The 18,782-nt window shown below is 42.1% G+C and overlaps 1 protein-coding gene across 1 annotated transcript in view; it reads left to right on the plus strand.

Moving 5' to 3' along the window:
- Kcnq3 (potassium voltage-gated channel subfamily Q member 3) overlaps positions 1 to 18,782 on the plus strand; it is a 287,398-nt gene that overhangs the window by 258,812 nt on the left and 9,804 nt on the right. The window contains exons 7-10 of the mRNA XM_051159591.1: positions 992 to 1,087; positions 2,583 to 2,677; positions 6,380 to 6,406; positions 18,286 to 18,488. Of these exons, the coding sequence (XP_051015548.1) occupies positions 992 to 1,087; positions 2,583 to 2,677; positions 6,380 to 6,406; positions 18,286 to 18,488 (421 nt within the window). The remainder of the gene's footprint in view (positions 1 to 991; positions 1,088 to 2,582; positions 2,678 to 6,379; positions 6,407 to 18,285; positions 18,489 to 18,782) is intronic.

Genomic DNA, 18,782 nt, shown 5'->3' on the forward strand with positions numbered 1-18,782 from the left:
TGCGTGGTCCTTGGTTGGTGCCCCTTTGTGTCCTGGTTAGTTGGCTCTGTTGTGCTTCTCGTGAAGCTCCTGGCACCTCCAGGTCCTTTTCTCCAACCCCCCACCCCACTTTTCCGCTGGACTCCCTACATGTTGTCCAATGTTTGGCTGTGAGTCTCAGCATATGTTTCGATGTGCTGCTGGGCGGAGCCTTTCAGAGGACAGCTCTGCTAAGCACCTGTCTGCAAGCATAACGGTATCATTAATACCATATATAGGGCAGCTATTCCATGTCACATCCCTTACTGGACAGTTGCTGCTTATATCGAGGTTTTTCCTGAGATCACTGGTCAGGTAGGCACTATGATCCATTATGATGTAATGGACCTATGAACGAGCACCAATAAGAGCCATGCCCAGAATCTCACAGCTGGACTGTGGCTATCAGATTGCAAGTCAGGTGCTGTTGGCCTCAGGCATGTTTCACTTAACTAGACTCCCTACTCTCTCTCTAGAAAGAAGTAGACTTTCTCCTATCTCTCCTTCATGTAGTAGTGCCACTGCAGAACCCTTTGTCTCATTGCTATGACCAAAATGCCTGCCAAGAAGCAATGTAAGAAGGGGAGGATTTAATTTTGCCTTACAGTTTAAGGGAATACAGTATATGATGGTAAGGGAGGCATGGAGGCTAGAGCAGGAAGCAACTGGTGACATCACATCAACAGCCAGGAAGCACAGTGGGCAAGCAATGGGACCAAGCTACAAAATGCCTAGACCCACTTCCCATGACCCAATTCCTCCAGTAAGGCTCCACATCCTCAAGGTTCCACAACCTTATTACAGGGCCACCAGCTGAGGGCCAAGGGTTCAAACACAGGAACCTGTGGGTGGCATTTCACATTCAAATGACAGCACAGGCATCAGAGTGCCGTTGAGCCCTACATTCTCTGCTACTCCTGAAGGGAGGCTGGGGTTCTGAGAGAGCCCGGTGCAACTTGAATTCTCTTTGCAGGGCATCCTTGGCTCAGGACTGGCACTCAAGGTACAGGAACAGCACCGTCAGAAGCACTTTGAGAAAAGAAGGAAGCCAGCTGCTGAACTCATCCAGGTCTGTGTGCCTGCGGTGAATAAGCCAGAGATGTGAGTGTATGCATGCATGTGTGAGTGTATGTGCGAGTATGTGCGTGTGTATGTGTGTGAGAAACAGTGTGTGTGTGTGTGTGAGAGAGAGAGAGAGAGAGAGAGAGAGAGAGAGAGAGAGAGAGAAAGAAAGAAAGAAAGAAAGAAAGAAAGAAAGAAAGAAAGAAAGAAAGAAACAGACAGACACAAAGATAGAAAGAGAAGCAACAAAAGCACATCCTTGGCAGGACAGGACCAGTTCGGATTTGCTCCTTTGTGGGTGGCTACAGACATCATCACCATGGTTACCTACAGAGTCTATGTGTATTGATACTGAAATCCTTACCATTTTTCATCCAAATTCAAAGCTACTCAAGAAATGGATTCAGTACTTAAGGGTGAAACCATTTGATTTTTTTCCTGATAACTTTTGGAGTGAAGAATTTGGTTTAGACCTGTTACTTTTCTGAGCCTGCTTCTCATTCTTCTTCCCACACAAGGATTGATCCAGTGACTCCTAGAAAGGAGATAGGTGACAATTCAGGTACTTAGTGAGTGAAGAGAGGGAAGGAGGGAGGGAAGGAGGGGGTTAGAGAGAGAAAGACAGGCAGACAGACAGACAGACAGACAGACAGAGGCAGAGGCAGAGAGATATCCCAAACATTTATTGACTACTTCATCAGTTTGTTCTGACCCTCAACAATCATTGAACAGGAGATGTTGGATACCTGGTCCGGTCCCTCACCATTACTCATCCAACCATTGGCTGGAGGAGAGTAATAACAGAGATAAGGCAGGTGTAGCTGTTCCCTATTAGGCATCATGGAGAGTTTGCATCTTATGATTGTATGAGCTGTTGGGAACAGAGGGCATAGTAAGTAGGAGTTTACTGTGTTTCAATTATGTGTTCCTGAATGCTGAAGGCATTGCCACACACCCTGAACTTGTTTCCAGCCACAGTAGGAGCTTCTATGGGTCCGCAAACCTGACACAACATGATGGCATCCTACATGGTATGCTTTCTAAGTCAGTCTGAGTGTTCAAAGTCTGTTTGTTCCTTTATGCTTTCACACCCTGAGCCATCAGAGTATTCCAGAAGTTTAGTCTGTGAGAACCACCTCCCAGGCTTTCTGCTACTCAGAGGGAGCACAAAAGACTCTGTTTGACTGAGCAGTCTCCAGGAGCTTTCTGTAAAGAACAGTCACTGTTCCTTTTAGAGATTCTCTGTCCTCTTCTTTCTATCCCAATTCATCTCTCCATGTCCCAGGTCACCACACCGGAATTAGCTCTAAAGTGATCAAGACAGATTTTTTTTTTCTTCAAAGTAGCTATGAGAAACCAAGAACTTTTACTTTTCTGAATCCTCACCAGATAGACATTCAAATTCTTAGGCTCTAAGACCTTAAAAGGTATTTGAATATCATAGGATGCAAACATTTCTTGTGATACCCATGTCATTTACTTTCCTCCTTTCTCCTCCTCAGGCTGCCTGGAGATATTATGCTACCAACCCCAACAGGATTGACCTGGTGGCAACTTGGAGATTTTATGAATCAGTTGTCTCTTTCCCATTCTTCAGGCAAGTAGTCAGCTGTCTGTGTGTTCAGAGTATGTCTGACCATCATTACCATGGCCTGTTCTTTGATTTATGATCTCATGGTTTGCTAAGGAGTGTACTGTAGGGCAATGGGGAATGGTCCCCAATATAGACCACACATTAACATCACTGGAGAACTTTTACAAAACCTTGATATTAAGACATACCCAGTCTAATTAAGTCTGAGCCCCCTTTTTAAAGCCCTCTAGATGATTCCAGTGAGCAGCTAGAGGCAAACACCATTGTTCTAGGAAATGGCTGTATGAACACAACCAGAGAACACAGGAAATTGAAGCAAGCACAGTCAGCTATCTTGGCAGTTTGATTGTTCCCTCACCTGGTCATAACCTACACTCACAAACCACTTCACAAGAGAAAGAAGTGCAAGGATGACCAAGGAGTCCTCTGAAAACCCATTAATGGTGCTTCGTGTTCTCAAGGTTGGAAACTTGAACTCAAGACCATGATGATGGATAACCTCTTTCCATGACCAGCATAAGGAAAAATTGAGGGACTTAAGATGCACTACTGTCCACTGCATTCTAAGTACCCAGTCCATGTTTCATTTAGTCCTAACAGGTCCTCTAGGATAAGTCAGTGTTCACAAATGTAGGGGTGTGTTAGAGTTGGAGGCATTGCTTTGAATATGCAGAGACAACATACACCTTCAGCAATTATGTTGAAGTGTGATGGTAAAACCATTTTGACCAGGAGCCACAGTCCCATTCTACCATAATGGTTCATGGTAAACACTGAATAACAGGATGAACACGTGATGAGAGCAGGGTCTACTTACCAATCAGTGACCCAGGACTCGGAATTCTTGATCATTTTGATTGTTCCCTGAAGCACTTGCTCTTGTCATTACCTGGATTCCAAAAACAAGATCTTCCTATCCAGTGTTTTGATGCTTTCATCTTGAGCCCAGAGTTTTGGGTATAGGAAGATGTTGAACTTCTAGAACCCATGACTTAGGAGAAAAGGGATGGGCACAGTTAGCTCATTGTTGGGATGAGGTCTACTTTTAAGTGATGTTTACTGAAGCATGTTCTACAAGCAAGCACCCATTTTTTCAGTGACCCATAACACAACCCAACAGTAGGTAAGTGGCTCTCTCAACAACTACTCAATTTCCCACACACTCGGTATGAGATCTGTGGTTGACTTATGAACACTGGCTCTATTTATCCTACTTCTCTCACTACTCCATAGTGCTTACAAGCTAAAGGCACTTGCTACTAAGCCTGATGACCTGGGTTAAATACCCATGTGGAAGGAAAGAACTAATTCCTATAGGTTGTTCTCACCCCTCCACATAGATGTTCACATGCACACACTTACTCACTCATCAATCAGTCTGAAAAGCTGTAAGGAAATCGAAGGGCTCTGCATTTGTGGGCTGATCACTTTACTTAAAACTTTACAATTGGTGATCATAACTACGATGAAAATGTAAAGTCTGACCTTCTAACTTTGCAAGCCCAGCCCCAGACCACCTTTCCTACCTCACCTTCATAAAGCTTTCACTTCTCAGAAAGGTCTGATGCCATGAGCCAGGATAAAGGCCCTAAGAAGGGAGATGAGACAGAGGGTCTGAGAAAGGCAAAGGGGGCTGATGACTTGTAGATGAGGTAAGAAGTGGTAGATGAATAATTAAATAAAGGAACAAGCTTGGGTTAGTCACTGTACCTTCTAACTTAATTAGACTTACTTGCTCAGATGTTGCTAATTGTGTTTCTCCAATTCTATTACCACTGTTATCGATTAGGAGCTGGGACTACATCAATCAGAGCCTCCTTGGAATGGGCCAATATCGCCCTCCCCCCTTAAGAAAACAGAATGACCTTGGATTCAAAACCAAGAATGTGTACCAGACCGAATGTAGAGCTAAGATGATTTGCATTTCCTGTGCATCCCAAGGCCTTGGCAATGGGCCTATTCTTTTTGGTTGATTTATTATAAATACAGCATTGTCCTGGCTGTCAGACACTTGAGGGCTACATTGTGCTGTAGACAGCTGTTGTGATATGGGAATGGCTTTTAAACTAAGAGAGAACATTTCTTTCTTGTTTTATTTCAAGGACAAAAGTACAATGTCACTAGAGAAACTCACATAGCAACCACTCTGAAATGAGACAGTCCTTTGGGAAAGGAATGTCCCTGAATGCCAACCCACACACCATATGCTCGTGACAGAGAAAAAGCAGGTACACCAATATGTCTTCACCTGCTTCCCAAAGGATTTTCTTCCTTTTATTTACATTTTTAGCAGTGATTTTATTGAGATACATCTCACTACCTATAAGAGGATAGGACGGTTTAATTATTAGACAACATTCAGCACACTAACTCCAGAGTAATTTCATTATGTCAAGAAGAAATCTATTCTTCACTAGTGATGTCTCCTGGTCCTCTCTTTCTCCATTCCTTGGGACCATTTTATAAGTGAAGAATCAGAACAGAACACTGAGCCTCATACCTGATGGGATCGGCAAGTACATCCTGGAACAAAGAGGAGAGCCCAGTTCTTCTGCCAAAGCTCTTGTTCTTTCTATTGTGTGTTTTGGAAGAAAGAGTTTTTTGTTGTTGTTGTTGTTTAGAGAGAAGTATGTGGTCCTCTGGTACATCCTCACCTGCATCCCACAGGTTGGGTCAAGGGATACTTGTACAAACAGTGCCCATTTCTAAAGGAGTTGATGCTGTGAGGGTGAAACAGGAAAATGTATGACAGTTATCTGTCTTGGTACCTTATTCGCAGCAGGTTAAGCAGGTTATTCAATCAATGATGGTTCAGTCTTCACTGAAAGGATCTATGAAGCACAGTGGAGATTAAAGGGGGAAAGAAAGACACTGAACTTTGAGATTACAGTCTTAGGAAACCACTGTTGCTGACCCCAGAGATAGAACACCCTGTCTGGATTGAGGCCCAGCCCAGTGGACTTGATGGATGTGCAAGAATTCTCGAGGTAGAGAAAGGAGTAGAGAATTCCAGGCAGAGCTGAGCAAAGGCTCAGAGTGGTGAATATGTAGCCAGAATACAGGGCATGCTCTAGAGACACATTGCTTGGGCTGGAATCCATGTTCAACCGCTTCATATCTGAGACCTTAGGCAATTTATATAATTTCTTTGTCCTTCAACAGAAAAATGATAACCCAACAGTAGTTACTCTTCAGATTGTTATAAGGCTTAATTTACAAGCCCATAAATAGCATTTCCAACCATAGCTGATGAGAGAAGAGACATAAAATAGTTTACTGTCCAGTCAGCATGTATGGTGGTAGCTGATAGCAATGTTGACCATGAGGGTAGGGAGAGGTAGAAATACAGCAACTGAATTTGGCAGTCTGGATTTTCTCGCCTGACTCTACCACGAAACAAGTCTTCTAAGGTCCTGGGCTTGAGTAGGCACTCACCCATCTTCTTAATGAATAATCAGCTAAGACAAACTTGGAAGCACAGAACCAAATGATGGGGGCAGCGGGAGGTGGGCGCGGCACTGGGCACATGACAAAGTCTGCCTCGTGCTTTGGTTCCCTTCCACACGCACCATCTTGTTCCAGAATATTCCTTTGTTCCATTTGTTCTAGTCTGCCTTGCAAGTGAAGCTTTGAGAGAGACTTTGGGGCAAGATGCAACCATTTCATGCCATTTATAGTTTTTTCTTTTTCTCCCCCTTTTTGTAGGAAAGAGCAGCTGGAAGCAGCAGCCAGGTACATTTCTTATTATGAAGTTCCCGCCCCCTTCACCATTGTTTCTTGGGGAGGGTTCAGTTCTGCATGGTGGAATGCTTCTAGATAGCCATGTTGATCACATGCTAGTCTTTGGTGCTTACCGTGTTGCTGACCACTTATTCCTCTGCCAGTTTCATGTGAATTTAGTCAAGGACATCTTAATATGAATAATAGCAACAGCTACATACTGAATATCTGCCTCCTCAGAGCTGGGCTCTGAAAAGATAATCACACATGATCCTCACAATCAGCATGTGAGATAAGCCCTACTATCATCCTATGTGAATAAGGAGACCAGACTCAGAAAGATTCATTATTATTCCTCCTGAATTCGCCCAGGATCTAAATAACAAAACCAAGATTCAGATTCCGACCTGAATGCTACAATAAGTTTGCCGTTGTACTTTTCTCCATTTGCTTCTTGGGCTCACAGATGGCACTTCAGAAAGCAAATACAGATTTCAGTTCTTGATCCCCATAACCATGAAGCTCTCCAGGAAACCATGCACACTGCAGGCTACCGCAGAGGCAAGAAGAGGTTTAGGGTTCTGTATGACTACATTCCTCAACTACCTACTCCACTCTAGGTGCCCAAGGTCTGGACCCTGTTCTAGTTTATAAAACAAGATGTCTCATTTTGATAAGATAGTGCGAGATGATAAGAGATGTCAACAGACTGTTCAGAACAGTACTAGATTTAAGCTTATGAAATGTTTTCTGGAACTTTCCATGTAGCTTTTTGGGACTAAAGTTAATTGCAAGTAACTGAAATCATGGTTAGAAGGTACTACATATTATTCCAAATATGCATTGGAATTTCTGATTCTGGTTCGATTGGGGATCAAATAGGTGCATTTGAGGCTTTCCTAGGGGTGTTTCTCTTGGTATGGAAAAGAGGCTTTCTGAAAGGCAGCTACTAACTTTGTCTGTGTCTTTGCAAGAATGCTCCACTCAGCCAAGGTGTGAAGGAAAAATACATTTCCTGATTTGTTAGGGTTAGAGTTGGGTGTTGTCATCCAGTATTTGAACAGTAGTCAGGCCGGGCTGACAGATTGGTGAGGGAGATGATGGGGGCAAGTATAAGTACACAGTCTGGAGTAAGAGACAGAGAGATCGCGAGGAAAGGTGGACTCAGTTCCTTCATACAAGAAGGCAGGGGACAGGGTGACAATAGAATGTTCAACATAAGCAGATGCTTTGAATGAAAACATGCTCCCATTCATTGGCTATCTTGTAATTGGCTTCTTCAGTAGGCTGTCAATCTAGCCCTGCTTTATTATTATCTCCAAATAGAGGAAAATCTGAATTTTGTCTTACTGCCTCCTTCTAGAACAAACAGCTCACATGTTTGTTTGTTTCACAACATACAGCATAAGGAAATAGTTATGGTTCCTGTTTCTTTCCAGATCCAGATACATTCTTGAGGGTAAGAAAAGGAATCAGTCAGCTTATTGGTGGGCACTCAAGTTCTTACTTGCTTACAGAATGATTGCTTATTTAGGGCTTTCTTGACTGTTTTGATTCATGTGGACTTCCTTGTGGAACAAAAGCCCAGCTGAATTCATGGCCCATTATCAGAGGACTGGCTCTGATAATGCTACATTTCTTTCTTCATATGTATGGTTCTGAGACTAACGACAGAGAGAGAGAGAGAGAAAGAGAGAGAGAGAGAGAGAGAGAGAGAGATTGAGATTCCATGATAGGCTCACAGGGAGCTGAACGCTTGACATGCCATGTTGCAGTTGGCTCCTCCCATCTCTTCTTACCAGGTTTGAATATATACATTGTGATGACCTTGGTTAGGATTCAGAACCTCTGTAATAAAGAATACATGTGCATATATACATATATTACACACACATATACATGTATCAATGTTGAGGCTAAACCTATACCTAAAACATAGAAGGTACCCCATAAATTTTTTGCTGAATGAATAAATAAATAACCTATCTTATCCCCATGTCACTTTCAAGGAACTGATCTAAAGTGCTTACACACCTCACACCACCAGCAAACATGCAAATAGCCAAGGTAAGGTTTCCATCCTCCTTCCACCCTTTAGGGAGGAACATCCCTCAAGTGCAGGTAGTTGATGCCCTCAGTGTTCATGAGTACTAAGGGAGCTCAGTTAACTTGGTGGACACCTGATCTGGTCTTAGAGCAATCTCCATCAGCCAAGAACTCTTCTTGTATGAATTCATATGACTCTGTTGTCTGTTTCACTTGGGATTCTGCCTGATGTACTTTGCTGAAAGTGACCTTCTCTGTCTCTTCACTCTTGCTCCATCAGTCTTTTTCTCTCTAATTCTGCTTCTGAATTCTTCACAGTGATGCTTACCTAATATGCCTGTTTCTTATCTGTTTTCTCTGGTAGACTGGATACCTCCCAGGCACCTAATCATAACCTGGCAACATGGTCATATTTGTATACATGCACAGTGAAAGTGGGTAGACAGAGGACAGATTGATGGATGAGTGTGTGGATGGAAGATGGATAAGTTAATGAACCAACAGGTAGATAGATGGATAGAAATGGATGACTTCAATATATGGATGTATAGGTAGTGGGTGGGCGAATGACAAATGGACAGAGTCTATATTATACAAGTATCATAAAGTCAATTTATACTACTTTACCTTTGAAAAGAAATGTAATAGCTTACACTCATTATGAGAAGTTCAGGAGCCACTGAGAGCAAGGATGAGGGATTTCTGGAATTTTCTCTCTCATCTTTTATCTCTGTTCATTACATGATGGGTTCACGATCATAGCTGACTTTCCATGTATTAATTATTCTTTGTATGCTAGCAGACCCAAGATAAAATATGCTTTCTTCTTTCCTCTATAGACTTAATACACATGGGCCAGCAGTTTTAAAAACTCAGGCAATTGTACATATTTGCCCAATTTGGTTATATATTTATGCTTTGGACAATTTTTTGGCTTAGAGAATAAAGGCTACTACTGGTCATCCCCTATGGTATGTTTCCACCACAGTGGAATAAGCTACTAAGATTGACAAACTCCATTAGAGTTCACTTGGGTAAAGTGAAAGAATAGAGGGAGTAAGATCCTGAATGTAATAAATTGCTTACCCCTCCCATGAATTGTAAATGTAACCGCAAACAGAAAAAAAAAACCAGTCATAAAGTCCATCCATTAATTTCCAAGTCTTGGTAATAATAATACACCAAGGAACTGCCACATTAAACCATGCTATGCCTCATTTATTCTACAGTGTGTCGGGACAGACTGGTATTTACGTTCTGGCCACTACTTTAACCATCAGTCATAAGTATTCAGTATATAGGTATTAAGCATTCTGAAGATAATAAAGGTGTCTTTGTGTTAGAAATCAACACAAAGTTGGTTTGGAAGTCTAAAAACAAGTAACTATGTTGACAACTGCTTGCTTGAACCCCATTGTTCAGTTTGTATTTCCAAACAGTTCTCTCTGAATAACATCTTTCAGAATGTGTACCTGTCTTTGAAGAGCAAAAACATCATCCGACACAATTTCCTTTTCTCTTGCTTTGTGATTATGTCTTTCTTGTTGAGTAGAAGACTGTTCTTTGGATCAAAAAATTAAAATAGTGAGAGTAACTTATAAAGAGCCACAGCCACCCTATGATCTAAATGCTAATTTTGATCTTCATTATGTATGATAACTGGGATTCAAAGAGGATAAGAACTCTTTTTTCCAGTGTCTGGAAGTAGAACGTTGTAAGGAAGGACTTGGATCAAGCTGGTCTGTGTCCACAGGTCCTCCTCCGAAGTGCTGTGGTAATCCCTGAAGTTGCTTCATTGGTCACTGCAGGTGTCCCTTTGCTTGTTTGTTTTCCTTTGCCCTGTCTTGCCTCACAGAGATGAAATCCTTGCCAGAAGAGGAGGTTATAGAGGCCAGAAAAGGCACAGAGCCAGAACCCCACTGCACAGAGGAAGAACACACAGCCTGGTGCTGTCGTTCATACTTTATCTCTCCCTCTGACATCACCACATGAAGTCCATCTCACAGACATGTGTGCTGCTGGCAATAAAGTCCTTTCAGACCTTAGAATCAGTGATTGTAAAGAGGGAAGAAGAATTTTGATAGCAGTTAATCCAACCCCCTAATTTTACTGATGAGAAAATCACTCCTCAATGCAAAACAAGAAGTTTGAGTATGACCCCATAACAATTAATATTTTCTCCTGCTGTCCAGACCTACAACACTGGCCCAAGCTGCAGAATAATCGAAATGCTGAAGTGAGATTTAGGCCAAAGTGGTCTATCGTGAGTGATCTCAGGCATGTGGTAAATGTTATGCCTCTATTATTCCCAGGGAAATAATTGGGATATCATGGCCATTTAAAATATGCCTTTCACATTGAATTATGATTAGGTTGGGACATAGATGTCAGAAAGGAATCAATAAATAGGCTTTACTTGCAGTACTGGCTCTGGGCCTGGCATGTAATAATACTCCCACCAAGTCTGGCTTTGACAGCAACATAGAAACAGGCCAGACACTGTCCCCCACCCCAACAGTAGGGGTGTGTGTGGCATGGCCTTGATGACCCCATAGTAGAAGGAAAGCTGGAGAGAAACCACATACAGATACTGTTTACTAAAATGCAACCTACTCCATCAAGCAATGTTGGACCGTATCCATTCACACTTAGAACCCAAGCAAATGATTTACTACCTTCTCCCATGGGAGGAAGCTAATTGATGGCTAGTGTGTTCTTCCTGGTCCTTCAGAGTATGGAAACTCCATTTTTATGTATGTGAAGATTTAAAAAAGGATGGTCCTCTCTGTGCACACCTCATGGAACATCACTCTCCATGATCTCCTCGTTCCTTAACACAGCACTTGGCATAGCTCACCTGCTCCCACAAGTCTGCAGTCTACATTCATTCAGCCATTCACCTGCCATTGATAGATACATTAGTGTCTTCAGACAGCCATAACAAAGTACCACAGACTGGAGGACTGGAGGACTTAAAACAACTTAAATTTACAGTGGTTCAAGAGGCTGGAAATCTGATATCAAGATGCTGCCTGGACCAGGATCCCTCCAAAGCCATTTGCTGGTGACCTCTTTTGCCTCTTCCTAGCTTCTGGTGCTCACTGGCAATCATTGGTCCATCATGTTAATCCACGTCTCTACCCTCACATGACCTTTTCCTTCCTTAGTATATCTGTCTCAAATCTCTCCTTTCTTTATATTATAAAGACACTACTTATTGGATCAAAGGTCTGCCCATTCCAGTATGACTTTAATTTGGTTACATCTGTAAAACCTACACTCATAGGTGTAAGTTAGGCCTTGACTATGTGTGGGAGAGGAGATACAATTCAAAGTTCTGTGGTTGTAACCATCTGAACAAGACTCTTCTACTCACATAGAAGCTGTAACCAGTGGTAAAGAAGCTCTACATTAGTCTTCAGTATCTCTTGTTCCCCTGGGTATTTTGTGTTTGGCATCAATAAGCAGGTGTGAGAAGCTGCAGGTGGAGCGCTCTAATATTTAAGAGTCATTAGGCTTCTGGTGTTGGGACCCTTAGGTCCTACATGTGTCACCACCCTGTGTAATCCTAGGAAGTCAATATTCTTCATCCCCTTGGTGGATGTGATAATGAAGCTTCCAGGAAAGGCTAGAGCTATTGGTATTTTCCAGCTATTGACAGCAACCAGTGTTGCATGTCTCAGCTGAGAGGAGTCTGGTTGAAATCTTCTGTTCTGAAGACTCAACAGCTTTCTGGAATCCTCCTGGAGATCTGGACCAACAGTTTTCCTTCTCTGCCTCCTTACAGCTCTAATCCTCTAATCATCTTCAGTTCTCAGCTCCTGACATTCATATTCTCTCTGTCTCTCTGTCTCTGTATCTGTCTCTGTCTCTGTCTCTCTCTGTCTCTGTCTCTCTCTCTGTCTCTCTGTCTCTGTCTCTCTCTCTGTCTCTCTCTGTCTCTGTCTCTCTCTCTCTGTCTCTCTCTCTCTCTCTCTCTCTCTCTCTGTCTCTCTTTCTCTCTCTCCTACTTCAGCAGCTCTTCTTTTTGTGCTAGCTGCTCCCAAACTCATCTGTGCCTTCTTCAGTTCTCCACCTCCTCATGGCCTTGCTGATTTCCCAGCCGTGCTAGCCTGACCAACATCTTTCTGCTGCCTGTACCATCACTACCTCACTGCTGTCTCCACTGAATCCCCTTTTTGTGTTACCAGATCATCCCACAACTAGCAGTGTGAAAGCCCAGTCAAAAGAAGCCTTTAATTGGACAAAATGTGGCAACAACAGGGAATTCAGCCCCCAAAGGCTTACTCCTAGTGACTCACTCAGGGAACTTGAGCAGCTTGCTTATAGAGCCTGAGAATCCATTCTTTGGGCAATCACAGTTTTAGCCCAGTCACAGCCTTGCCTTGTCAGCACCTCTGTGAGTCATGGCGTATGGTATAAACTATTTCAAACAGCCCTGGCTGAGGCTTGGCCTTGTCATGTAGTTTTCTAAATACATCCACTGGCAGCTCAAAATGGCTCGAAGTAGCATGAGGGTAATTTGGCTGACTGTTTGACTGACAGTCTTTTTGCTCAAAACAGTTAGGGGAGCTGAAGAGGATACAATAGCTGCTAATTAGAGAATTGGATTGCCCCATTTCCCAAAGTCTGCTTTTTTTTTTTTTCATGAAAATTAGTATCAGAAGGAGTGCTGACAATCTGAACTTAAGTAATTTATCATTAACATGAAGAGTAATTCTAGCAGATTTTAATGTGCTTTAATAGTATCCCACACCTGCTTAGACACTAGGTAGACATGGGCTACATTTTCCACGTCACTACCTTGTGTAAAAACAAATGCGATAAGACTGTACATGGTAGGAAGCTACCAGAATCAAGGTATGAAACTTGAAGCAGACATATTTGTAATGGTAGTATTCATTATAACAACATACTGATGGAGATCCTGGAGCTTTGGGAGGTTAAAAACAACAACAGAGAACCCCACAGTGGCTGGATTTTGAGCCCGTCTGCCTGGATTCCTTCAGATCTATAGTTCTTTACCTTTTCTAACCAAGGACTCAAAATAGCCAGGTAGGAGAATTAAGAGGGAACACAGGAATTAGCATTGACTACTCTTCTTATGTGACTTGGGGCACACCACACAATTTCCCTGTGTCTCCAGGTCTTTGCCAGTGATATAAGAATCATGCAGCAGACCTCATATGCTGGTTGGGATGAGTCTCTTGAACCTGAGGAGCAAATGCTTACTAGAGATCAGTGTCAAATAAATGATACACAGTTCATGCAGAAAACTGGACACATGGAGAGAAGAGATTGTCAGTAGAACAACACAAAAAGCATTTGCTCTTCACTTTCATGCTCTGCCTCTTCATCTCTCTCTCTCTCTCTCTCTCTCTCTCTCTCTCTCTCTCTCTGTCCTCTCTCTCTCTCTCTCTCTTTCTCTTCTCTCCTCTTTCTCTCTCAAAAAGAATTGAATAGAAAAAAAAAGAAATAAAAAGTCAAGTGTGACTAAGAAAGACATTCAGTCTCAGTTTATGATCCTCATACATATATATAAATGTATGCACACATATACACACTACACAAATATATATGTGAACACATATACTACACATGAAAATAAGTGAATTTTTAAAAAACAACCAAGCTCTCATTTTAACTGAAACTGTATCCATCTACTGACTATCCATTTATCAACTTACTCAGCAAATAAAAAATCATCCTCTGTACCAGGAACAATTCTAGAATCTGAGGATATAACAACAAATAAGATAGACACAATCCTGATTGGCTTCCTTGTCACGAGGCCTGTCAGTCTTCCTGAAGACAGAGCAAATGTGAAACTCAGTTTTGTATTTCTTCTCAACAGCCAAGTCATGCCCCACTTTGAAATGAGCATCATCATTCTCCCACTTGTACATCCAGATACCAGGAACAGTCCCCCTGGCATTTGTCCAGAATCCATGAGGAAAGACTAGTACTGCTCTTCTCCACATGGTACCCAAGCTCTATCTTCTTCCAGTGTGGCCACCCTGTTCATACCAGCATCTTTTCCTCCACTTCAGTCTAATAATAAAAGTGTGTCTTCTTGACCTGTCATAACCAGACTTAAACTACATCCTGGATGAGATTAGTCACTAATGTACTCTCAGTAAGTCAGGAGCCTAGAACTTATAAGGTATTTAACACATTTCCCTGGATGTGTGTGTGTGTGTGTGTGTGTGTGTGTGTGTGTTAAGCTAATGACTTGCCTAAGTTGAAATAGCAACTAATGAACATATTTGAACTGTTTTTTTATTCCAAAGTCCTTTCTCCACAATATAGTATACCCTCATTTTACTAAAGTTCTTTGTATATTATCATCAAGAAAATCAAATCTTTATTCTTTCTTTCCTTCATTTAACAGCATAAAATGCTTTTAGTACACATAATATGCCAGCACTTGCAAAATGTTGATAGTTGCAAATTACACGAGGTCATCTCTGACTCCAAAGCTTGCCTCCTGGCTTTTCAACTTCAGCACCATCTGTAGGACAGATAATTCTTTTTTGTGGGTTCCGTCCTTTGTCTTGGTCTCTGTTCTTTACTTTATTCACAGGAGGCCAGTAGAATTTCCCAAGCTGTTGTTGTTTAACTAACCCGTCTCTAGATGCTGCTAATGCTCTCTAAGAGCATCTTATTTGGCAGAAATCACCAGTGAGTCATATTTTGAATGATGGTGGCTAAGCCCCATGGATGAGAAAGCCATGGCGCTTGCTAGGAGGAGTATTGAATGTTGGGTATTACATTGAACATCTGGATGGCCTAAAATGCTATCCTGGAGGCTAATGATCAGGCCACAGCCAAAGTTTCAGACAAGAGTAATTGTAATTGAAAAGTAAGAAGAGATGGAAGTTCTCCATGCAGATATCAGGGCATGTCAAAGTTCTGAATGTCAGGTAACTTTGTACCATTGAGCATGGCCAGAGTTCCCATTGAGCATGGGTGTTATTATCAGAGATAGGAACCCAGGACCAATACTGCATCTGCCAGGACATAGCAGTATTGATTTTACTCTTCCATTTCCACTTCATCTGTTTTCAGTTTTTCAAATCCATGTGTGGAGATTATTTTTCTACACTTCACAAAGCAGGACTCTTGCTCTCTAAGGCTGTTCTCAGCATCTTACCCACTATACTCCAAAAACAGACCCTCTATTGTGCACTGGGAGTCCATATGGAGAGGGACTGAAATGGGTATTGATGTTCACTCTCCCACTTTGACTTGCATTTCCTTATCCTTTGGGGTCTTGGATTTCATGCAAGCCAATTAAGAAGTAAGCTGAGCATCCACTTTGCTGGAGGAAGAATTCTGTAAGCCTCTTAGGCATGGGGACTGTGAGTAATTCAAAGCCGAGGCTTCTGTAGCAATATATCTGGATTCCTAAGATTGTCTAAAGTGTCATCTGTGGCCAATGGGCTATTAAGTGGACATGGCTAAAGCAATTCAGACACTTAAGAGTAGCAATGAAGCATATGAGTTCCAAGAAAACGAATCCTGAATATCAGAACCGATCGAGTAAGAGGATCTTCTCATTCTCTTTCTGGTGTTCAGAGGTCATGTTGAAATTTCAAGTCAGGACAAAGTAGATGTCCTTAATTTTGTCCTTATTTAGTTTATCTGTAATTAATGTCTTCACATTTTAGCTTTTGCCAAGGCAGAATGTTGAGTTTTGAGACAAGCATTAAGGAAATATAAAGTGCTATATAAATCCTGAAGCTCATGTCACTTTATATACTATTTTAAAGTAAAACCCGAAAGCCCGCCTTTATGCCCCAGAGAATTATGTTGATCCTTTCCACACATGTCATCAGCTTTCTCCTGCTTCTATGGGAAGAAGATTATTTTCGAAGATAGTGATGACAGCCAGTTCTTAGTGAAGGCTTCCTGCCTCATAGATGGGGATAAGCATTTTCCATGCATTAGGACATTTGACAGATAATAAGCCCTGACAATGCAAGTATAAGGTCACCATCTTTCACATAAGGAATCTTGCAATGGGAAAAAAGAAGTTATGTGTCCTAGGTCACATGGGTTATCAAAATGGCTCCACCCAGCCTAGTTTTGTCCTGCAGCTTATACATGGGGTATGCTAGCTCTCCAGAAGTGCCAGGTAGGAGCAGGGCCCATTCCTACTCTGTGACTCCATGGCCCAAACTGATATGGAAATAAACAGTCTCTGTAAAGTGCATCAAGTAATAGAGCAGAGGAAAATACATGTATTTGGAGCACTAGAATACTGGATTTCCAACCATGCATATTCGACATAGTTTCAAACGGCATGTAATAATGAGGTTGGCTGAGATGGCAAGAAAGGACCCTGAAAAGCAAGAGGCTCTGCTTGTGTGTTTGGGGAGTGGAATGTACGGCTGCATACTTCTGCTGCATATGGCAAGGTGGCTCAGCAGGTAAAGCCACTTGCCATCAAGCCTAATGGCTTGAGTTTGATCTCCGGTACCCACATGGGAGAAGGAGAGAGATGAGTCCTGCAGGTTGTCCCCTGACCTTTGCATGTACACAGTAGCATGCATGCTTGCACATCCACATACATCATAAATAAATATGAAATGTTTAATGTAGTGTGTAGTTATTTTAAAAAAAGCATTGTATTGAAGCAGGCTTATGATATTGTGCTGAGATGGAATCAAACAGAAGTTTTTCTGTGGTGAGCTGTGTGCCACACATACCTGGTACTGGGTCAACTACTCTTACAATATTGGATCAGGCATGAGTTTGTTATCACATTAATAATGCAAAGGGAGCTGGATGCAATGATGTTGCGTGCCTTTAATCCCAGCACTTGGCGAGGCAGAGACAGGAGATCTTTGTGAGTTTGAGGCCAGCCTGGTCTATGAAGTGAGTCCAGGACAGCCAAGGGTACACAGAAAACCCTGACTCAAAAAAATAATAATAATAATGCTGCTGCTGCTGTTGCTGATGATGATAGAAGAAGAAGAAAGGGATGCTAAATTTTTATTGAATGTTAGTAATTTAAAAGTGTACTTTTCCCACTATAGCTCATGAACCCAGTAGGTTATAGGAGAGGAATCTATGGACAGCTGACTAAAGGCGCCTGCTTTTTGTAATTTATGTCATTCTCTTGTGTTTGATTGGTGTATGATGGGAATTTATCTGTTCTCATCAATATTTGGACACTATGAAATGGCAAGGAGAAAAATGAGGTTATTGACATAGAGAAGAGAACGAAGAAAGAACATTTGTTGTATATGACTATGCACTAGTAACTCCATCTTGCCCATGGAAAGTCCATGCCAAGGCTGCCAGTAGAAATTGTGGACATATCAAGCACTTTAGATGCTAGGTCTTTTCTTATACATGCATACTATGATAAAGTTTAATCAATTAAGAATTGCAAACGACTAATAAAAGTAACTTTTATTAACAATTATAAAAACACACTCTCAGAAAACTAACGTGAATGTCACTTCCTCTCACTTTAACTACCCCCAGAACTACAGTGATATTTTTAGAGTAGGTGACTTCAGGCACTTGAAACTGCTTTGGTAAAGGATACCACTGTATATCCTGCCCCTGTTTCAGGTTCCACATAAGCATAGGGGGAAATCGGGGAGATTGGAAACTTGCTCAAGGTGTAACCAGTAGTCACAATTCTGAGCTACAATTAGGATCTGAACCACTCCCCACTTCTATCTGGTCCCTGTCTGCTGAATCAGATTAGCGCTCTGGATGCACAGTTCCCACACATTGTCAGGAGAGAATGCGAGTCTTTGTGGAGGGACGGGAAGTTACAAGAACCTTCACTGAAGGAGGAAAATTGTTCACTTTTGCTTATTTTGTAGCCAAAAGCTGGGTCTCTTGGATCGGGTTCGCCTTTCTAATCCTCGTGGTAGCAATACTAAAGGAAAGCTATTTACCCCTCTGAATGTAGATGCCATAGAAGAAAGCCCTTCTAAAGAGCCAAAGCCCGTTGGCTTAAACAATAAAGAGCGTTTCCGCACCGCCTTCCGCATGAAAGCCTACGCTTTCTGGCAGAGTTCCGAAGGTAATGCCCTTCCTTTCTCCCAGCTTGTCCACTTCCTCTCCCAGCCTTCCCTTCTCCTTCCTCTCCTTTCCTCTCTCCACCAAAGACCTCCTAGATCCACAAAGCAGTCTTTCCCATCACTCCTTCAAACAACCACATGCCTCGCTTTATTTATGTCTCTTGGGCTGGATACATTGGTGGTGACATAGTCCATGACTCAGAAAAGAGGAAACTTGCCAGTGAGCAAGGCTTGACTCACCTCTGTGCTTCAACTCAAAACCTTTCAAAGAGCATTAGAACCTGCAGTGTGGCTGC

This window comes from Acomys russatus, chromosome 17, assembly GCF_903995435.1.
Source record: "Acomys russatus chromosome 17, mAcoRus1.1, whole genome shotgun sequence".
In the NCBI taxonomy this organism is placed as follows: Eukaryota; Metazoa; Chordata; class Mammalia; order Rodentia; family Muridae; genus Acomys; species Acomys russatus.